The 24,320-nt window shown below is 37.6% G+C and overlaps 1 protein-coding gene across 3 annotated transcripts in view; it reads right to left on the bottom strand.

Moving 5' to 3' along the window:
- The window catches only part of LRP6 (LDL receptor related protein 6), a 126,089-nt gene extending 102,542 nt beyond the window's left edge, over positions 1 to 23,547 (bottom strand). Inside the window, exons 1-2 of one of the 3 annotated variants that reach the window (XM_015235650.3) lie at positions 23,130 to 23,547; positions 7,101 to 7,494 (exon numbers count right to left, since the gene is read on the bottom strand). In XM_015235650.3, the coding sequence (XP_015091136.1) occupies positions 7,101 to 7,494; positions 23,130 to 23,184 (449 nt within the window). In that variant the 5' untranslated portion in view covers positions 23,185 to 23,547. The remainder of the gene's footprint in view (positions 1 to 7,100; positions 7,495 to 23,129) is intronic. The other 2 variants (XM_006199867.4, XM_031670661.2) reach the window with 2 other exon arrangements.
- Between the last annotated feature and the right edge of the window lie 773 nt (positions 23,548 to 24,320).

Below are 24,320 nucleotides of genomic sequence, written 5' to 3'. Positions count from 1 at the left end.
CAGACTTTGTAACCAGAAAATATCCTCACATAGGTTTAGAGTTTGAATTTCTTATATCTACACTGTACAGAACTCCTAACTCCATAAATTAAATATGAAAAATGATCTCTGAACAGAATAACATAAGTCTACACATACGTCAAAACTGCAACAAAGTCTGTGCATTTTACTATGTATAAGCTATACCTGAATTTAAAAATAAAAGATAAAGTGGTCCCTGGATACACCTCTAGGGTGCTTGCCAAAAGCAAACCAAAAGCTCCCTGGAAAAGTTAAGACCATGTCCCGCCACTTCCACGAAGTTACTCACAATTCTCAAAGATAACCCCTCTGAAGATGTGCTCACAATCCAAAATTATAAAACCCCTAGGGAAAACAGTTCACTTTAAGCAAGAATCAGGAAATATAACAAAGAAAAGAATTGGATTTCCAAGAACTTCAGACAACTGAACAATCCGATAAAGATTCTAAATACTTAAAATGATTAACACATATAAAAAAATTAAACACATGACACAATACATCACAAAACAATAACAGACATCCCTGATGAAACAACATATAAAATGATCTCAGTGGATGATAAAACAATAAATGGATGAGAAACTAGATACTGGCATGGGTGTAAAAGGATACTAATTACTTGAAGACTATAGGAGGAGGAAAAGCTCGACATTCTAATAAAAATATTACCTTTCCCCATATGAATTTACTGAACAATCTTAGCATCACTACAAGTAGGACAAGACATTACGTACATTCTGATGTGATGAATACAAAGTACTCAGTACTATCTACGAAGCATTTGTGCCAAAACATTGAACTTGTTAACCAAGTCTTCTATTATAAATTTCATTTTACAAGAAACATAAAGAGATAAAAGTCAAACAACAGAAGAATCTCTTTAAAAAAACCAAAATCTGGAATATTCTATAGGACTACTGTAGAATCTTTTCAATAAGTCAAAAGGGAGAGGGAAAAAAGGAGGGAATGCTCTAGAGAAACCTAGGAGGCATAATGAAATGCAACCTGTGAATCTTGTTTTAGATCCTAATTCCACACCAACTATAAAATGGCATTTCTGAGATTATTAGATATTAGAATATAAACCAAATAATTTTAGTATTAAAGACATGTTCATTTCTTGTGTGTGGAAGACAATGGTACTATGGTTTGGGAAGACAATGTCGACTTTTCAGAGATGCAAAATGAACTATTCACAAGTGAGATATTACTGTGTGGATTTGCTTTAAAAACTTCAGCTAACAAAATAGCCTAAAGTTCTAAACACAGGAGAGTGGCTGAATAAACTATGGCATGAGGCATATTCACACAATGGAATACTATGCAGTCACACACACAAAAAAAAGACTGAGAAAAATCTCTATGCAATGATATGGAATGATATTCAGGATGTGAAGTAAAAAAAGAAAGTGCAAAAGAGCATCTTTAATATGTTCCTCTTCCGTGTAAGAAAAAAAGGGACTATAAGAAAATATATTTATGTAGCTCATTTGTGGAAAAACGAATTCAATAAGATAAAAACCAGAAATAAAAGACGGTAAGATATCTCCAGAGGATAAATGGGAACAGGCTGGAAAGGGGAAATGGGACGAAGGCAGAAGGATAGGAAGGAAGGACACTACTCTAAGTGTAACTTTTTGTGTCATCTCTAACTCTTAGAAATCAATTATTTCACATAACCCCAAAATAAATTAGGAATTAAAATCAACCAGGATATGGGGGGATATTAAAAATGGAATACAAACAGTAATAAATATATTATAAATGCCACATTGCAATGGGTGGGAAAGAAATTACCTAAATAAATCTGGAAGACAGTATTTTGAATCTACTGACAGTATTTCTGTAGTATTATATTCTAGATAGTAAATTTGTTAGCTAGAAGATCCTTAAAATTCCCAACCAGTCCCAGGATTTAATGAGCAGAAAATAGGCTTTCCCAATTTATCAGGACCTCTTTCAAAACTGTAAGTTACTGACAGTTCAGAGCAAGATCTTTCACGATAGGACCAGTGCTTTACAATATGGAGCTTTAGGATGACTGGCTATTCGCTTTGATGCAAAAGTGATGGAAATGGATATGATCTAGGGAAAGAATAAAGAGAATGATGCACTTTCAAACTTTAAGAGTTAATGAAGAAAGGAAAAGCATGGTCCAAGTGGTAGGAAAACCAACAGTATAAAAATCACAAAGTTTTAAGACTTTGAGAGAAAAATTCCTAAAAAGAACTTGGTATCCATAACAAATGCTGCAAAAAAAAAAAAAAAAACTAAAGGCAATCTTTTTATTCCTACTTCACAAATTAGCTATCACAAACTCCTCTTTCCAAAATCTTAAAGGCTCAATGACATAAATACTAGGTGTGGTCAAACAAATCTGCTATAATTTCTGAAGAGCCAATCACACTGGAATATAGCAAGGGTATATAAACTCCCCAAAATGCAGGGCTGATACTCAGTTAAAGGTATTCTATTCTTTACTCTCATAAAATCCCATTCTTCTTCCTGCTAAGGATGAATTAAAAGGTCAATGTTGCAAGCAAGGAAAGCTTTTATTAAAAAGGTAAAGCTATTAAGAGACTGGGCTACATAAAGTCATTTAGTCATACTGCAAATATTTCCCTTTTCAGTATTCCTTCAATAGAAGTGGGCCTGGATAAAAGAAACATAAAAATATTAGACCACATAATCAAAACTCAATTTGTGATGTGATGGATATCACTAGATATAAAGAATTAAAAACTGGATGAGGTTTAAGGTATTTTTAAGAAAAGAGAAAAGCCCGACACTAACATTTGAGAATATATATAAATATATACACACAGGTATTTATTCTTTAAAAAAAGTTGTCTCTTCCAAGGGCCTTCATTCCTATCCCAGAGGCTAGTAAAGGTAAAACTATAATCCAGATTTCCTGGATTAGTGGCTTTTCCAACACACTCTTAATTTTTAGATAATCTCAAAAAAAAAATCTACCCCCAAACATATCTGAATCTATCTATATAATCTGCCTAAAAGTAACAGGCTACATTTTCCATTCTTCATGTAAAATGAATTCTTTGACATTTTCAAGTATTTCTCAGTTCACATCAAGGAGAACTAGAAAAAAGGTTTCCACTGGTTTTAGGGGTGAAATAGCCTTAAAAAAGGAGGTCAAGTGTGATGACATATACAAGGGCAGCAGAAGCAAAATTTTAAGAGTCTGTTGTGCAGAAACACAGTTCTAACTGTAGCGTACCTAAACTAGACCTGAATGTGTAATTTAAAATTTTTAATGTAGGTATGTAGAGTACTTTCTTTAAATGTCTCACTTTTAAAACTTAATGTCAAAACTGTAAGGAACTCATTATAGAAATGAGGAAACTGAGGTCCAAAGAAAATAAAGTAACCTGCTTGGTAAATAACAGAGGTAGATGTGACATAAAACAAACTCTACTGAGTATATTTTTATAAAATATGATCTTGATAACTTCTAATGAAGAGACTAAAAATAGTAATTATGTTTTAACAAACCAATTGCAATCAAAACCATATTGATTTAGAATGCACAAGACCATGCTAAAATTTGCATCTGCTCAGAAGGCCAATGTTCCTATCAAGGACAATTTATAGGATTATAAAAGAAAATAGAAGGCCCTGTCATTCAGAAAATATTTACTGCACACCTACTATGTAGCAGGAACTATTTTAGTCATTTGGGATATACCAGTGTAGAAAATACTTTTAAACATACTCAAGATATGAGAATTGTATGTATATAATTGATAGGAAATTATAAATCATTCTTTTTTTTCTAAACTAGGTCTGCAAGCACTTTTAAAGCAGAACTTTCAGTGTTGTTAGTATTATTCTTAACAATGATAAAAATGTATTTTTAAAATATGTATCTTTCAAAGCTGTTCAGTATGAATTCAGTTCAGTCTGAATTCACTAAAGTTTAACTTTTTAAAAAATATTCAAAATGATCTGGAATACAAACAGATCCTTAACAAACAACCTTTAGAACTGCTTTATCTGCACCTGAAACAGCAGGCCTCGCCATCACTAAAGTCAGTACAGTCAGCCACTGAAGAACAGATTAAGGAACACCTCTATGAGCGGCCACAGAGGAATCACCTCTCACTACAAAGTAAGGACACTGCCTTTTGTTCTGTGGTTGTTCATTTCTGGAACAATTTCCATATACACATTTCCCTGTTACTCATTCTGAATTCTACACTGCCAGTCACTCAAAAGAGAGAAAAAAAAATCTCAGACTAATAGAGGCCAAATTTAGGGAGGGAAATAAAAATCTTCCCTCAGCCTAGGCTAAGTGCACTGATTGCACAAAGAACCCCATACATCCGAAAGCACAGATGTCTGCGCTAGTTCCCAGGGCTCAAACAATACCACTCATTCAGTAGCTTTCCTTTCACTTAAGCTGAAGGGAGAGAGCTCCGTCAGCTCTTCCAAACCTCATAACCCAGGATATCCTGGAACTCTGATAAAGCCACCTTTTTCCTCAGCACTGTTTCCATGTACTTTCTCTGGAACGCAAACTTCGTTTTTCCCCCAAAAAATAAATCTGGAAATCATCTCTTCTGTTTGATAAGTGATACACTCAATCCAAAATTACTTTTCCATTAAACACAAATCTAAGATCAAAACCGAAAAACTGTTTGATAAAACATATATTTTAATCCATGACTTTAAAATAAAATTTTAAATATACTCCATCATGCTAATTACCAAATGCATACCATTTGGCTGCATTCTATTTACTTCCAGTTGCATAATTTTTAAAAATAGACATGATACAAAATAACCTTCCAAAAATTAAAATAAATTTTAGAATTGTTAAAGGAGGAAAAAAGAGATTTACACACACAACGCACGAGCGCGCACACACACACTCAACACTAGCCAGATATCAAAATAATGAAAGGTATTTCATTAAGTGTTTGACCAAACCCCTATTAGGCCTCAGGAAAAACATACTTGTTCTTCACTGAACATCCCTTAGAAGCTTAAGTAACACAACTTTCTACCTTCAAAGCACATTATTATTGATTCTTCCAGTAATATCCTTTATCAGCTGAGTCTGGCAAATTCTCACCTTAAATGTCATAGGTAAATTGAAGCCACGGAAACCATAATGTATTTTTTAATCACATGGCAAACTTATTTCCTAAGATGCTTATCGGACCTGCCACCCAAAAGTAAAGCTCACAGTTTTAGGGGGCAAAATGAGAATGATTCATTCACTCATTAAATTATGAGATTCTGAATGGTCAAGACTTGTCTATAAATTCAGCTCCCCTGACTCTGTACTATCACATAGTCACTATCCCTTATGGATATAATCAAGATGCTGCTCCAGATTGTGGTAATCAAGCTGTTTTATCCACCGAGCTTCCTTAAGAGCTCTTGTAGCCTTTCTAATTCCTTTAACACGCTTCCCCTCTCCACACACATACAACATAATGCAAATAAACATGCTTTGAAGGAAAGGTTCTCTCTCCCATGTCTTCTGGCCTTAAATAGATAGTATATCCTTAAAGATATTCCCCTCCCTCCCCAAGAATACAAAAAGCAAAGCTCTGAACATATTAACAATTTAATAGATATTTGGGTAAATTCCCATCATCACCCTTAAGAGTTAAGACTGAATTTGTCAAAAGGGAAAAAAGAAAAAAAGAACTATTTATCTTTTCACTCCCTAATAACCACTGAAAGTACCAAAATCCTGTGTGTTCTACAAAGCAGTAACCTCAGAAGCATTGCAACACTGAGACTTAACGAACTTTGTTGGCAAAACAGATTCCATTTCTCAAAAATATCTTGCAAGTTCTCAACAATCAAATTCTTCAATCAGCAGTTTACCGTACATCCAACATCTGTGACTGCCTCCTTGGGACATTCAATCCTTTTTCCTACCACCAGAGCCAGTATATTTTCTGATGCTTTATTAAGAGACCTTCTGACTACAGCAGATACCTCTTAATGCCCCTCTAAAAACACATTTTGTATATATTGTATAAAGTGTATATATATATATATATGTGTTTTCCAGAATGTCTCACCCTAAAATTTTGCTATACCACTGTCCATATTACTTTTTGCAATTAGACAAATGTTTTCATTTTCCTACATCTTCTTTAATCTTTGTCACCAATAAGGACTGATATCAAGACAAAGGAGCACATATAAAACTTTGTTTCATTTTCCACAATTTTAATTTATTACATAGTATTAATCTACTCCCTTCTATAAATGAATTTTAAAGCAGATTCCAATATACTTGTAAGTCAAAGAAAACGAAGTATTAAAACAGTTATTCACAGATTATTTACCTTTAGATGTTTAACCAATTATTAGTAACTCATTTCAGGTTCATGTTTCACTATTTATAGCTAGTCATGACCAACTTTGGCATGACAACATACTCAGCAGAGAAATATCAAGGAATGGTATATGGCAGGACTAAAAGACAGTAACAGAGAAGCATGTGGGGACAGAGCTCACATTTTATAATAAGGCTTGCCCATAGTTTAAAGTTTCTCTTCTCATTAGAAAATAAACTTTTACAGCAAATACATGTTTAGCTAACGAGAAATGAGTCATTTATTAACTTTTTATTTTTCACTCAACATTTATATATTAAATAATACCTCAGAACTTAACATAAGATAGTAGTAGTATAAAATAATCCTGATTATAATAAAAGTTGTAAGATTCAGACATTTTTTATATCATCCTGAGCTATCAAATACTACTCTTATTATCATTCCTTCTTCTCTGCCTTCTGATTATCCTCTCATAATTATGAAAAATAAATGCAGAGAAAAACCAAGAACCATAAGTATGGCTATCCCATAACTGCTATGAGAAACACAAAACTATTTACAGAAACACTTTACTTTAAGAACACAACATAACTTCCCATATTCAGGTACACTTGACAAAGAAACCCAAAGCATATAAAATTGGCATCTGATGTTTCTTTTCTCTTAGAGGTAAGGGGTATCTGTGCTAATGGAGAGAAACCAGCCAGCAAAAGGAGATACAATAAGCTTTGTATATTACACAAAACTTACCCACTTGAAGGATCTAAGGCAATAGCTCTGGGTTGATCCAATTCTTGCCAAAATAAAACTTTTCGTAAAGATCCATCTAAATTAGAGACTTCAATACGGTTAGTTTCAGAATCTGTCCAGTATAATTTTTCTCCAAGCCAATCACATGCCAGCCCATCAGGGGACAGTAATCCAGAAACAACAACATTCTGTACACTCTCAGTTTTGTTGAACTCTGTTCGTTTAATGGCTTCTTCGCTGACATCACTCCAGTATATCAAGCCATGACTAAACACAAAGTCCACCGCAGCTGCATCCTCCAAGCCTCCAACTACAATCGTAGCATTCTCTTTGCCATTTGAAGCATCAACCAATCGTAAATCCCTTCTGTTTGCATAAAGCAACAAAGGGGCCGCTAGATCAAAAAAAAGAAAAATATGTAAGTCAAAAAGAAGAAAATGTATTGGTTCCTACAAACTGAGTTTCAAATCAGCATTAGGGAGTAAATACCATCAAAAATAAAGAGTAAATAAATGTACAGAAAACTGCAAAACACAAAATATTGTTCTTGCAGCATTTTAAATACAAAAGAGCTGCAAGATGGGGAATTAATTCTACCAGGACAGTCTTTTCTTGTTAAAATAGTCTGTCAGATAAAATTTAAAAGCTTCGCCATTCAAGAACTGGCAAGTATATGGAGCTGCTGGACCACTCATACTCCACTGGGGGGAATGTAAAATGGTGCGGTCACTTTGGAAAGCAGTTTGGCAGTTTTTTAAAAGGTTAAAAATACAACCTACTATATGATCCAGCCATCCCATGCCTAGATAAGTACTCGAGAGAAATTAAAGTATATGTCAATACAAAGACCTGTGCATAAATGTACATAGCAGCTTATCTGTAATAATCCAAACTGGAACCAATCCAAATGTCATCAACAGACTAATTGATAAACAAACTGTGATAAAACAATACAATAAATAGTAATGAACTATTTGTACATGTAACTCAGGTGAATCTCAAAATAGTTATGCAGAGTGAAAGAAGTCAGACAGAAATGAAGAGTATATATTACATGACTCCATTTATTTAAAACTTAAGAAAATTTAGGTAATCTACTGTGACAAAAAGTAGATCAGTTGTTGTCTGGAAGCGGCGAGAGAGGGTGGAAAAGAAAAGGAGGGAGTGATCATAACGAGGCATCAGGAAACTTCTGTATTATATTGACTGTGGTGATGGCTCCAGAAGTGTGTATGTCAAAACTTATTAAATTTTAAACTTTACATATGTACACATTATTGTATCATCAATTATTGCTTTATTGTACCATCAATTATACCTTCATAAAATTGCTGAATAAACAGTCTGGAAGAGATGGTTCTTAATACAACCATTTTTATTCTGTTTTATATTATTAGAATGAATATTCTGTTTTATATTATTAGAATGAAACTAAATATAAAGCCTATCCTAAAGGAATGATATTTAACTATGAGAAAGCTGAAGCTGTTAGGACTGAAGCAGTATAAATCCCATGTATTGAGGAGTTTTTTAAGTATTTATTTCAAGCTTCTGACATTTATTTTCCTGATATCAACAGTAATTAAAAATCTAGAGTACCACTATCCAAAAGAACTTTCTGTGATGATAGAAATGTTCTCTTCACTGTGAATACAAATAGCCAGTGGTCACATGTGGCTATAGAGCACTTCAAACACGGCTAGTATGACTAAGAAATTAAATTTTTAATTTTATTTAACCTTAATTCATTTAAAGTAGACAAGTGGTTGTATGGATAGGACAGATCTAAAGTTTGAGATGAAAAACACAAATAAGGCAGCAAAAATAAGACCACAGATACAATGCAATGATCTATGATCTTCTCTCACGACTACTTACTGACGGTCTAAAACTGCATCATCCAAAGCCCAGACCAAGTACCACTGAAAAGTAACCACTTCCTCCTTAAGAAATTAATTAAATTTCAAAAGATTAAGGTGCTCAAAAACGTGTAAAGAAAAAAATGAGGTTCAAGACAGTTTATGGATTATGTCTGACAAATCGAGTTATGTAGTCCACCATTTTCATCTGTAAGTACAAGATGAACTTTCCTTCCAACTAGCTGAAATCTAACTTTCCTCATCAAAAACAAATGGACAGATAGCTTTTTAAAAAAGTGACCAAGAATCCTTTCTGCTTGTTCTGTGTACCTACTGCAACTGTTAGCAAATTAGTAAATTTCCCTCAGATTCACTTTAACTCATTTCAAGCCTTCATAGACTACACTGATTTATCAGTCTGCACAGTGTTCACCACACTATCTCATACTGGGTCCCTCATATACTATGGGTCAATTATAAAAATCACAAAAAAGATCTCTATTAGTTAAGGGTACAATGCTAAGTGTTGCATAGGGCTAAGAAATAGCCCCAGAGCATTTAAAATTTAAAATCCAAGAGTGGTAATAATCTGGTATTTATTGGGCACCTTTCTTTATGGCACTTTCCCTGGAAAACTGTACCTAATCTGTACATGGCATTCGGTAGCAGCTAAATGTCTTTAATGACTTTCAAGTCAAACATTAACATTTCTACTGAATATCTGGTCTACAAAATTCAAAGAACCTTTCTGGTCATTTAAGGTCTCAAAAGCCTTATGAGTACAAAAGAAAAAAAGGAGGGGGGGTATGAACAAGTAAATTTCTTTTAAGCTAGCAGTATTAATTACAACTGAAGATTTCTAAAGGACTGTACATAAACCTACACACTATTAAAAGGAAATTCCACAGTTCATCCTGTCCAACCATCCTTCACATAAGTATTTTCTAGAATGTTGTCACCAATACCTATTTAGCAACATATTACACAGGATGCATGAAAGATATCATTTGATTTGTAATACCGGTTTTTTTCCCCATTCTTTACGCCATCTCCCCTGCCAGGTTACTGTGGACAAATAAATGTGAGGCAAGGACAACCCAGGCAAGGATCCCATCTTAACCACCTCTCCCATGTAGGAGGTCGGGAGGCTAAGCCCACTCTAGGAAACGGAGCCAGGTGTAATACTGTTTTAATCTACTGAAGACATACACTGGATCCACACACACTTGCCCTGAGTTGTAGCACATGTGCCATGCACTCAGTATCTTCCATTTCCAAGAGCTAATCCTGCTTCCTAATACCCAGAAAACCCAAATAACCACTGTATCTCTGAAGGTTAGTGAACCTTCCCTGGTGCTTAGAAAGCCTTATTTTCCTTTATTAACTTTCTACCAATCTTTCTCCAGTAAGCTTTCTAAACTTCTTCTACTTTCCTAAAGACAAACTCCAAGCTTTGAATCCTTCATCCCAAATTATCTCACTAAATAATCTCAGTGAAGCAGGAAGCAAGGTAAATGTCAACATCCCCAACATCTTAATTTAAACTTCTCAAAAATCTATCTCCCACCCATCCTCCTTTATTTTATTCTAGTCTCAAATGACTAGTTGCCCTTCCTCCTTTCTAAGGTTAACGCAATACTTCTGGTTCAGTATCCCTACCTCCTCCCTGCAACGTTGCTGTATCAACTGTTCCCTATTTCTTGTATTTCCAATGGCTCCTGCCAGGTCCCTGCTATCAAAAATATTTTGTTTTAATAACGCTAGCCTTGCTACCACCAAGAGAATAATTATACTTCTCCTAACCACAAAATCTTGTAATACTGGAATACAAGTCATACCACCACCCATTAGCTATTAACTCCCTTAGTCTAACTTCTCACCCATCACTCAACTGACACTGTTTTCTCCAAATCCTCATGACCAAATCCAACTGGCCTTTTCTCAGGCCTTATCCTTGAACTCTCTGCAGCATTCAACGTTGACCATACCCCTAGCTACGCAGAATGTCCTCCTTCTACTATACTATTACTCTTCTGGTCATGCTTCATCTGCCTTTTAGTTTCAAAGCTTCCTCCCACTGCCCAAATATAGGTATCCTTAAGATTCTCTGTTGTTCCCCAAATAACAGCGGAAGAGAAAATTATCCAAGTTCATCCGGTCAACAAGCAACTCTACTAAGGTAATTCAAGTTATCATCTCCATCCTGAACTTCAGTTCTGCACATACAGCTTCTTGCTGGCCATCTCTACCAGCCATAAAATTAAATTTTATCACCTTTCTCCCAAAAAACCCTTCAAGGTCATTGGTAACACAATTTTCCTAATCCTACTTGTGTGCCATGGAGCCACCTTTGATGCCTCCCTTTCCCCTAATTACTGTCTTGTTGATTCTTCTTTAGCATGTCCTTAAATCTGCCTCTTCTTTTCCACCCACTATCCTACTCTAGACCCTCATGAACTCATGCTTGAACTACCTTCATAGTAAATGATCTCAACACTGTCCCTTCCCTTTTCTACTTCTAATACTTCTACTTTGTCCAACTCAAAAAGCTATTTCCTTTGTCTAAAATTAAAAAGCCTCCATACCTCAGGCCTCTACTGAGTGACTTCTACTTATGACTCCACTTACCTTTTAGTCTCTACCTCATACAAATTAGTTTTCCACACATCAGCTGTGAGCACATCATACTCCATCACCACAGTGTATTCACTTTCCTGCCCACTTCATGTTTCTCTCTTATTATCCCAGCAAGAAAGTCCTTCAAGGCCAGATTCAAACCTTATCTATTCCAAGAATCTTTCCAGTTGCCTCAGCTTTCTTTCTCTGCACCCTCACAGTTTTCACCACTTATTTGATATTAGCATTTTTGAAAGTGTATTTCCTTCTTTCACTAGGATCTCTACCACTTGGAAACCGGAGCCATATCTTTTTAACTAATTTCATCCCCAATCCCCAGCACAGTTCACTGTATGACAGTAATATGAAAAACATATTTACTAGTATTTAAAATAAATTTTTCAGAACCTGATCTAAAAATACACTTATCAAAAAAAAAAACAAACCCATACTTGTCATAAACCCAAAAGGATTTTACATTAAGTACTGGCCAAGCACACACAATGCCCATCTTACCCACTGACTTGGCTTGACCAAAGTTTAGCCAGGTTTCCCTCCTCCCCAAGACCCCTAAACTTTGGCTAACTCTAAGCTTAAGCAAGCCAATCCAGAACATCCTCTATTAAGGACTCACTCGGAGCATGAACTGACCACATACACATACATACATACACACATACACATACATACACACATACACACACACACACACACACACACACACACACACAAATCTCCTGTTAAAACTGTCCTGGTCATGGCATCTGCTACCTCTACCCACTTGTCCCACTCTCTCACAAAGATCCTGTTGGCACTATTCACTTCTACCTATGAGTAAAGCCTTTTTGTTTCTGATTCTGAGATACCTGCATACCTTGTGGTCAGAGCATTCTTCCTATTGCGAAAGTCTTTTCAAATAAAAGTCTTTTCAAATAAAGTCTCTCCCTGCCAAATAGGGATTATTTTTATTTGACATTTGTATGGTGACATGACTTGGATGAGGACTGGACCTCACCTAAGGACCCGCGCCATCACCACCTCTATAATGATGCTTTGTGAGTCATTTAAACTCCTCTCCAGCTTACAGATTCAGGGATCTTTCCTTGAGTTCAACTCTTGAAACAGTGCTGCAAACATCTTACCTGTTGCAACACGGTAAGAAGTTACTCTGATATTTCCCAGCAAACAATTTTTTTCATTGGCTCTTAAAGCAGTCGATCACACACCACCTTGGAGCAGGAATATTCCCAGCTCTTCCATGAGGCCACTTCCATCTTCCCAGACTTCTCTAGAGGAGATTACACAAGGAAACTTCCTGGCTCCTCACAAGAGAATACTCTTTCCCAGCTCCTTTCAATTCTTATGTCTGGTTTAATTATCTAATTCCATAGGCAATTCTCACTCTACTGAGCGCCCTCCCTCTTCTTCTCCCACTGACCCAGTGCTTCACCAGTACAGCACTATTCAATTCAGTATCTTCAAAAATGGCAAAATTTTTACCAAAGACAATTTAGAACTTCAATGTCCTCCATGGAAAACAGGATCTCAACGGGATCTCCCTAAAACCTCTCCTTTCCCGTCACCCTCTCTCTTCCTTCCTCCTTTTCACCACCCTCAGTCTTCCCTTCAGGTCCATGAACCCTTCAACTAGCCTCCTTTAATGCCCTCATCTCCTCCACCCCTCTACCCACCCATCAACTTTCCCTTCTAACTCCAACCTCTCAACTCCCTGCAGTTACTGGAGCTTTAAGGCTCCATTTTCCCCACTACAGACTCACTAGGGGCTCAGGGACCTGAAGTTAAAAATACAAACTGGAAATAGGCTGGGTCTTTTATCCACTCAAATGAGCTTTAGAGGCACCCAGACAGCCCTTGGTCTCTCTTCAGTTCCTCACTCAAAATTCAGTCCACAGCCTCCATAAGATTACACATCAGGGCAAAGAAAATCTTAAAATAAGTCTCTTCAGCCTTCGTACTGACTGAGTAGGTAAACTCAACATGCCCCATCTGCTAGAAACAATTAAAGGTAAAGGAAGGATCAGAGCTAGCTCTTCTAAAAACAAACCAGCAGTGAGTTGAAACTCAGACTGAAGCTATTAAGCTCTTTATTTGTATGTTTCTATATGTACATGTGTATGTATGTTATAGGTGTACATAAAATATTTTTCTACCTCCAGATGGTATTGCCAAGTATAATTTTAGACTATAAAATCCCTTAACTAAAGGAGTTTCATTCTGATTAGCTTGAAGATAAGTAAGTGCTCATATAAAAGTACTCCTAAGATTTCCAGAAGTTAAGGAAATTAAACTTCTTATATTTTCACAAGTCTGTTTGTTTTTTAATAGAAACTAACCCATATGTTTTAAGAATCCAAGTTAACATACATTTAGGCAGATCTTCGGTATATTCAAGTACATACCTGAATATGTACTTCCTAAATTTTTACAGGTTTACTGATAGAATAAACTAACATTGTATCTACATTTGTATTTAGACAAGTTGAATCATTTTTCTGACAAATTTTATTTCAAAAGTAATTATGTCTTGTAATAAGCCAACTTGAAGATAGTTTCCAAAATCTTCCAGTATCTTAAAACCTTAGACTTATGCTAAGTTAGTTCATGGTTATTCATTAAATATCTAGGTCATTTCTAAGTAACAGAACACACTGAAGTGTAAGTATTTCAAGTTTATATAGGTTTTTATGTCTTATTTTTATGGTACCAAGAAGCTATGTATATTTGAGTCAATTAATGAATACATTCATTTTTACCACATTGAAAAGCTGTACTGTCTGGAAGTGTATGGCTATAAAAAGTTGTAAGATGTATATTCATAAGCTTTGTCAGTCTACTACAAAATGTTGGTGTATGACAGGCGTTCACAATTATCTACCTCATAGTTTTCTCTGTAAAATAGTAGTTACTGTAATTGTTTTAATCTTGTAGGTAAATGAGACTGTACTAGGAGAAATAATGAAAGAAAGGAACAAATGCAGAATGTGTTTTTAAGGAAAAAGAAAACAATCCTAAAGTAAAATGACTAACTGTTCCAGAATGAGAAAGAGGAAGATGCAGAACAAAACCTGAATGGACAGAGAAAGTTATAACAAACTCATGGAAAAAAAAGAATTTCATTTGTCATGGTCAGAGCCAGCTAGTATTTGACAGGTTTATTTGTAAGGATGTCAAAAAGCACTTCAGTATCAAACATCATATTTGTACAAAATTAAAATTTGGTTTTCTAGTTAAATGATAAAATTTTCTTGGGTTATTGGTCTGCTCTTAAAGAAGTTATAAAAGGTGTTTTTTTGCCTTCTGAATAATCAGTCTCCCTAGAAGCCAAAAATTCTGAAGCATCACTTCAGAATTTTGTGTTCGGTGTTGATCTTATCATGTCTTACTATTTTTTTTAAAGAGTTTTCCCATTTTTGAAAGAGCTAACGTTATCATCATGTTCTTTTCTATGTTCACTTCAAAAATTTTTTTCTTGGCACCAGCTAAAAAGGTTGCCAGGTATTTCTTTTTCATTGACCCAATCGAATGTTCAAACCTCCTGACAACTTTCTACATCCTGCTTTTTCAAAATCAAATACTGAATGATGTCTTTTGCACCTACAACTGCCTTTAAAATTTCCTAAAAGGCCCCTGGAAGTTCACAAAGAACTAATTCTTTCACCATGCAAAAAGAAAAGTATTAAAAATAACTACCTGGTTTATCTGATCACTGTTACGATTTGCATGGGAAGCACTGTCAAATCAGAAGAGATGCTTACCCTCCCGAGATTAAATCTGCATGGGTAAAATGTTAATATGATTATTTCAACAACTGTATGAAGTTCCTAGAAATTTATCAATAGCCTCAGTGTCCACAATATGTTTCAATTTATCAAGAGTCCCAGTGCTGCTTTGTCTGATGTAAGACAATAGTACAGCATCTTCAATTATAATCTTGATTCTTTTTCTTTAATACTTCTTTAAAATGGTACCTTGGTCACAACTTGACTTCTTTAATTTAAATACAGTATATTCTAGGTAGGCCAGTGAGTGGTTCTCCACTGGGGATTTACATCACTTACTTATGGAATTTTATTACACAGATGTTTAGGACTTCTTGATATACTCTAACTAAACTTGATTACACATTTTATCTCAGGATTATTACATATCTTTAAGTTTTCCATCCTAAAAAGTTTATATTAATTTATACTCATAGATTAGATGTAGTATCTAGTCTTTTAAAATAAGATTAATCATTATGCTTATAGATATTTTGTCTAAAACTTTTCTGGACTGATTTTATCTTGGTTTGCATGTCATCAAACAACCAAACTTTCTCATCGACTGCATTATTTTTTATAACAAACTTTCATCAGCTCTTTCACTTTTAAAATTAACCATAGTAAGTTACCACCACCATTTTAAGTTGTCATCTACAGATAGTTTTTTGCTTTACTCCGATGCTTCCCTGAAAATGCCTATAAATCAGCTATAGGCCAAGTGCTTGTCTTCAACCAAAAAAAGGACCATTAAAAGAAGACTATATCAGGCACTCATGTGCATAAGCTTATGGTGGCGTCACTTAAATAATTTTGAGACTGTATGAGTGGACCGAGTCAGGATTCCCAAAAGGTAGTGGAGAAGCAGATGGATTCATGAGACTTGCTAACTTAAGACCTAGCAGAACAAGAACTAATTACACAGGACTGAATAAATTGATAAAAGATGATTATGGGTTTTGTTTAAAATATTGCTGATGCTTTAATGTCCTATATTCTGTATATAAGGAATTCATTTTTCTTTTCTCTTAAGCTATCTATAATTTATTTACAATTTAAGCAAACCATGCTTTTGAAAACAGAAATAAACCATTTATTTTTTCTCCCTACCTGACTCTTCCATAATTCAAAGACAAAACTCTTATTGAAAGAGCAGTCTTATTTCCATGGCAATATAGTTATTTGCATAGATTCAATGAAAGTCTGTCCTCCTAGTTGGAAACATTATTATGTAACCAAGGCTTTGACTGGTTATGCTCTATGTCATATTTGAAAATCATGCTCATTTAATCTACTACCACCAGACACTTTTAAAGAGCTGTCGTTGATTTTACGGAGCAATGCTTACAGTCTCCTTAGGAAAACTAGACTGGTACCTGGTTTACAGAGTTCCCAGACCTATATTAAGCAAGGTCAACTCCAGGCAGGCCCAGAAGCCACAGGGTATTTGGGGGAACCCCAGGAATTTACCCAAATCTACAGGTACTGCAAGTAAAACCCAACGGTGAGTACCTGACTTGGCTTCTTGGTCTCAAGAGGCTTTTAAAAGTTCAATCCAAGATCCCTTATAAAAAGTTCCATCAAATCAAACTTAAAATGCCTATGCCCACATAAATAATCAGGCCAAATCTAATGAGCCCGACTTTACAATGACTTTATTCTACCCTGTTATGGACTGAATATTTATGTCCCCCAAAATTCATATGCTGGAACCCTTCACTTCCCCTCATGTGATGGTGCTAGGAGGCAGGCCTTTGGGAGGTAATTAGGATTAGATGAGGTCGTAAGGGTAGAGTCCTCATGAATGGGATCAGTACCCTTATGAGAGTCCAGAGAGAGCTTGCTTCCTCTCTCTTCTCTGCCCTGTGAGGATACAAAGAAGTCAGCCGTCTGCAATCTGGAAGAGGGTCCTCACCAGAATCTGACCATTGCTGGCACTGTGCTGTTGGGCTACCAGCCTCCAGAACTGTAAGAAATACATTTCTGTTGTTTATAAGTCACCCAGTCCATAATATTTTTGTTATAGCAGCCTGAGCTGACTGAAACATATCCCTAAGAGTGACAAATTTGTTTTAAACAACAGCAGGACTAACCAAGTGCTCAGAATTGCCCTTCCTTATCCTCTGACTTGGCTTGATCAAATTTTGGTCAGGCTCTTCTCTCCTATAAGCCTCTAAATTTAAGCAAGCAGATGCAGAACTTCCTCTTAACAGCTTGTTCCAAGCCATCAACTGACCGCAGGAAATAAAAAATTACTGTTAAACTATCCTGATAATGCAATCTGCTCACCCACACTCACACGGCCCACATGCCTACAAAGTTCCTGCTAGCACTGCTTACCCTTCTCCATGAGAGAAGTCTTTCTGTGTTTTATTTTGAGATGCCTGCAGATCCTGCAGTCAGAACATTTTCCCTATTGCAATAATCCTTTCAAATAAGGTCTCTCCTTACCTAAATCTGGACTGGTTTTTATTTAACAGTAGTATGAAAAAACACCTATATGCAAACTCCAAAATTACAATGACATTTATTTTTCCCTTATCAAAAATGATTAGTATCATTTTCAAAACCATAATAAGGTCCAGGTGAAATCAGGTACATATAGAAAGCACTGTATGTAAAACTACTGTCCAGAGTACCAGCAATCTGGCCTTAGGTCATTCATCTTTCTACTGTCAATAATAATTTATAAATTCACTTAATTAAAAAAATTTTTTGGCCTAAAAATATGGTTTCACTTCACATTCCCAATCTCCTGGTACTTCCAAGCAAGGTACAACAGAAACAAAAATTAGCAAGCTACATTAAAGCTAAGAGGATTACAGCATTGAAGCACCAGTAATTTTCACCAAACCAAGCCCAGGCACATTTTAGTATTTTCCAGTCTCACATGTGAATGGCTCAAACATTCTGTAAGGATGCGCACTTCCACAAATAACAAAAACAGCTCAAGAAACAAAAGCATGTGCTAGTAACATCAAATAACATTGTTTTCCTTGTATTGATGATGACTCACATTTTAAACGAATAATCTCAAAGGTAAATATCCTTTTCTTTAGGTTGCCTAGTTCATGTATCTGATTAAATTTCAGTTATTCACATGCAACAGTGTTCTGTTCATCAAGAGAGGGCTCGTTTTACAGAAGAAAAGACTCTCATACAAAGAGTCAAACATACAATACAGGAACTCAGTACAGAATTTACCCATCCTACAAGAAGTCCATCAACTGGATAATTTTAATTGCCATAAACAAATAACACAATGGTAAAATGTCTCAATTAAACAATATTTTGATATAATTATTTTGCCCTTAAGTATGGGCAACTTTTAAATAACTAAGTATCACAATCAACTAAGCTATTTATTCTCTAGTTTATGTATAATAATCACCTAAAGCAGTGTTCAAGTTGCAATCCTTTAGAAGGCAAAATAAATTTAGTAGATAGTGGCCACCTTATTTATACAAAACAAAACAGAGAATATCAGAAGGAAAAGCATTTCATGGAGTTTATTTCAGTTGCAGAAGAGTCAAAAAGTTCAAAAACCACTGGCCTAAAAACACTGACTGCCTACAACAGTGCCCAGAACTTAAATGTTTTACTGGTCTTTCCTAAGCATTAATATTTTTTTAATTTAGTCATTTTAACAATAGTAGACATTTATTCAAAGTCTACTCCTGACTGTGCACTGTGCTATCACTTTGCAAACACTGTATCATCAGTTCTTACAGAAATCTTGGAAGGAATTATCTCCATCTAACAGAAGAAACTAAAGCTAAGTAACTTGTCCAAGGCTACACAAAATGGTAGAAGACTTGAACTTGGTTTATCAACAAAGCCCATACCTTTCTGCTACAGTGCCACTCTTCATAACCTTCTCTGAATATAAACTTGCACTAAAATTTCCACGATGAAAATTAATTTTCTCAGAGTAGTTAACCATGGCCTAAACTCAACTACAACCTGTTACCTGTTTTTCCAGTATGTTCAAATTGTAAGTTCATAAAAATATTTTCCATTTATGGATCCCTTCACAGAATCTTCTTTGATATTCAAAAAAGACAATCCTTTCTGATAGCCAAAGGATATATAACTATATGGAAAAGTATTTCAGTTCAGCAAGTGGAAACCAATTAAAGAAAAAAAATTCTCTGAAAACCTGAACTATGAGGAATCGCTATTAGGCTTAATGATAACAATGAGCTGAAACCCTAAGTTTCATAACCAAATTATTTCCTGGCCAGATAAGCAAATCGAAAGCCAAGTAAGTAAGCAGAGATTGAAGTACCAGATTCAACTATATAAAACTGTCATCAAATATCGATTCACATGACTCAACCTAATGGTTAAAGGGTTACCTAGTCTAGGTTCTCTCCAAGTGTGTTGCTTGGAACAAAGGTTCAGCAGAATGTTAAAAGGATTTACGAAAGAATTCACTGTCAAGTTTGGGAAATAGTAAATTCAAGAAAGTTAAAACTGGTCTCCACTTTAGGACCTCTCAGAGCCCTTAACGTGTTAGCATGAAATGTGAACCTCCTTAAAAGAAGGACTCATTATCCTAATGAGGATAATGAAGGTGTACAGAGATTAAGTGACTTACCCAAGGTCACACGGTTCACTAATGGCAAATTTAGAATCGAATTCTCCTGATTCCCATGCCAAAATTCATTCTGTCTCCCCAAGACCTCATTATACTTGATATTAAAGAATTTTCCAAGAACCACTTTTATAAAAATCTAAGATGGGAAACACTAGTGGATTGTTCCAATAGTATTTACCACCACTCCACCAAAACAAATCACCCTCCTCCAAAAAATTAAGTAGCAAAGATTTCTTACAAAACAAACAAAGCCTTCTCAAAATGAGCTGGAACATATTTACAGATGACACACACTTAACAGTGTTCTAAAACTTATATTCTTATAAAAAAAATTTCCTCTAGGAAATCAGAGCTATCACCTTTTCTAAGAATGGTAAAGATGGCAACCTAGATTGTGAGGTCCATTGGCAGGTACCATGTACGTCTATTTCGCTCACCACTCAACCATCAGAGCCTGATATACAGTAGGTATTCCATACTTAATTGCTGAAAGAATGAACAATAAAATCCCTGCTCTAACATTAGTTAGCTGTAGGATCCTGATCAAGTTACAATCTCTGAATTTGAGTTTCACCACTTGCAAATGAAGTGGTTAGACCAGAATGATTAAGATCTCTTCTATCTTTAAGAATCTGTGAATCTCATACAAATTAAATCTCTAATCCCCAGCATTTGAAGATATGTCCAAAATCAAAACTTACAACAAAAAATTACATTTGCAAATCACTTTATATTCAATACTTCATTTAATATACCCAGCAAATTTGCAAATTAGCTCGGTATTGCTACCCACATTTTATAGGTAAAGGAACTGGGGCACAGAGAAACTGACTGAAGATCAGAATCACAAAGTTATTAAGTAGTAAAGCATAGACTTTAAACCCAAGAATTCAGTGTTGAAATTGTCAAATCTTTCCATCACACCCTGTCCTCTGACAACAGGGATAGGGATGCAGCCCAGATGATGACATTATTCCCTGGCTTTTAGCTATTGATTTAACAGGGCTACAGGACAAAAGGTCTCCCAACTCTCTCATCATCCTATCTCATTAATGTTAAAGCTCCAACTCTTCTGTGAAGAAAAATGATCTTAATGCAACAAATTAGTCATGTTTCTCCTTGGAGTCCAAGGTTAACTAGTATCACTATTTTAACAGAGGATATTATTATCAAGGAATGAAAAATATCCAAATTATGAACAAAAACCTATCACTGCAAGACAGTTTTAGTTCAAGTATGTACTCACGGTTAAGTACTTTAAATTCAAAAACTACCTTATACCATTACTAGGCTATATTTAAAATGAGCTTCACCTTTGGAAACTTTGCTAGTGGAAATAAGGCAATTTAAACTATTAACTCTTTTAGGTCTTCTTACGTAATATCATACTTCAAAATATTACTTCAAGTGCAAGTTCTCTTAAGTCCAATAATGAACAAACCCAACCCTAGGCTCAAACCTGGTGTTAAGCATGTGGCATTTACATCACACCCTTTCATTCCAAGAAATACAATTGGGCAACCAGAAGCATCCTGGGTTATGGATTTCAATTTCCCCAAGACTTTAACCCATCAGCTGACTCTCCTATTCGTTAAATCTGTTAACCTTCTGCCTCAAAATATATACATATTCCTACATCAAATGTAATTGTTTCTCACAGCTATAGTAAAATCCTCTTTCAACAGGAAGTATACTATAAAAACATACACTTACTAAACCTCTTCAAGGATATACCACTGTACTAAATTCTCTGCCAAGAAAATTAAATGAGCAGTAACCTGGAGTTCACGCATAGAAATAGTATGGAATATACTTACAGTGAGTCGTAATTATTAACTACAAGTAAATACAACATGCGGACGTAATATTCCTGAAGAGTAAGTAAAGAAAAAAATTCCTCCTCCAAAAAAGCCGTCAATCACTACCACCCAAAATAAATAGATACACACAGAAAGGCATATCTGGTTCATTTATAGCACAAGCCTTAGTACTACCATGTTCTGGCAAATTCAGTAAGGTCGGATACTTAACAAAAGTTTTGCCTGTTACATTAATAGCTAAAAATCTCCTTAGCCTCAAGAGATCTCATACCTGAAAAGAACTGACCAAGAACACAAGAGAGAATTTTAACAAAACCAAAGCTACAAGTCACTGCATCAAATTGGTACTTAAATTCCTCTGCTGGTAAATGCCCCACAGCGTCAGGCTCACCACCACTTCAACACTGCTAAGTTTGAGACGAGCTGCTGAAATCTTGCGGGCCAGTCAAAAACCTTAGTGAACTGTCACAAAATAAGTCACAGCGTATCTGACAGCTTTGAGGGCCAATTAAAAAAAAAAAGGACCATCGAATTTACGCGATTCTCGGGGCCAATTACCTAAAATAGCCTATATGATTTACTTAAGCGCCAAGCAGTCCCCAGGGGGAGAGCAGCAGATGATACTGAGGTCCCAGGACAGGCTCCTCTCCGCCGAGGATGACTTTCCTACTTGGTGCCAACTGTACACTTGCATGCTCCGAAAATAGGGGCAAGTCCTGAATACCAGGGGTTACAAGGGCAACGTTTCTATTTTATTATGGACTGAAGCCCAGACGATTCCCAAGGCTAAACACTCGACCTATAACCTCGGAGTCACTTTCCAACTGTGCTCTCACCCACGATCATTATATCCCCAACGGAAGCCAATTATTAGTTGTAACAAGGCCTGGAAAAATAGTAAGAGGGCTCTAAAAGTTCACGGGACAGACAGGAATAGGTGGGGGCTTCGAGGGAGAAAGAAGCCCAACGTTGAAGCATCCTAGGCTCAAACATTCCGAGAGCCAAAATACATACAAAGCCCCTCGTCCCTGGTGACTCCAGGCAGAGACTCACAGAGCCTCAGTCACTCCGCCAGAATGGAGCTCCGGGAGTCCCCCAGACCTGCAGCGCGGACGGAGGCTCCGATCCGCCTCGACCAGGTCGGGCAAGCGAGGCGGGGGGCTGCAGCGTGGCCAGGCGGAGCGCGCAGCCCCTTCCCGCGGCCCCTTCCTCCCTCCTTCCCCACGACCAGGCCTCTCCCCGCTCCTCTTCCCCGTCTTCGCCTCCTTCCCTCCCTCCCCTCCCCCCAGACACACACAGAACAAGGCCCCCTTCCCCCGCAAACCCACCAACTTTCCCGTCCCCCCGCTTCCCACCTCTCAGGAGCACGCAGAAACTGCAGGCCAGGAGGCTCCTCAGGACGGCCCCCATCTTCCCTTCTCGCGTTCGCGTCTCTCACCGGCGAGGGGCGGCCCGAGGAGGGGGAGGCGAGGAGCCGGGGCGGCCGCCGCAGCGGCAGGTCTGCACGCTCATGCTTCCCAGCTTTCCAGACACAGAAGAAAGAAAGGGGCACGTCAAGGCTCCGCGCGCGCCGCCGCCGCCGCCCTCTCTACCGCGCCGCTCCGCCCGGGGCTCGCGCGACGCCAGCGTCTGCTTCCATCCCGCCGCCTCCTCCCCCGGCGCCCCGCTTCCCCCGCGCAGCTCCTCATTCAGCCTCTTCCTCTCACGCAGCGGCGCAGGGATACGGCCGCCGCTGCCGCTGCCGCCGCCGCCGCCGCCGCCGCCGCCGCCACGGGTCGCCGCCGAGGTCTCCCTGCGCGCGGGGGAGCCCCCTCCCTCGGCACCGCCTCCCGGGCAGTCTTAAAAGCCAGAGAGGGCCGCGCGCCCGGCCTCGGCTTGGAGACCCCGGGAGATCCGCGGCGCGAGCGGAGGCGGGCAGGAGGGGAAAGGCCGCCTGGCGGCGCATTCCGATGGGATTCTTTCGCCGGCTGGCCCCTTCGGCCCTCCCCGCGGAGGGCGTGAAGCGACGTCGAACAATATCGGAGCCGGCGTGGTCGGGACTACTTTCTGCGGCTCGGCCGAGCCGCCGCCTGCTCCGCTCTTTGTGCGGCCGCTGTCGGCCGAGCCAGGTGGGGCTCCGGGGCCACGCCGGCCGCCATCTGGGCCGGGGCGCTGCGGGGCGGCGGGCCGGGGGCGGCGGAGCTGCAGTCCACGCTCGGGGAGCCACGAGGATCCCGACGTGGGGGGGTGAGTTCAGGCCACAGGGTTGGAAATTGGCTTAAGCATTTCTTTCTAAGTAAATAAAAACTAATGCTGTTCACACCAGCTTTCAATGTGGATATGGTGAAGGGTGTTCAAAGGCCAACACGAAAGTGAGATTTGTTTTTCCTCCTCTCTTCCTAGAACTACAGACTGTCGCTACCACAATTAAGTCCGACAAGGACTAAAGATTTCTGATACCTCAGGTGAAATTCCAAGATAAATGTGTCAGCACCTAAGACAGAGCACAGGGACAATCGATCAGGACTGTATTCGGGATTTTACAAATTGCATTTAATGATGAGTGT

Source organism: Vicugna pacos, chromosome 34 (genome assembly GCF_048564905.1).
Source record: "Vicugna pacos chromosome 34, VicPac4, whole genome shotgun sequence".
In the NCBI taxonomy this organism is placed as follows: domain Eukaryota; kingdom Metazoa; phylum Chordata; class Mammalia; order Artiodactyla; family Camelidae; genus Vicugna; species Vicugna pacos.
Note: the sequence above shows the minus strand (reverse complement) of the source record. Positions and strands in the feature narration are given on the sequence as shown.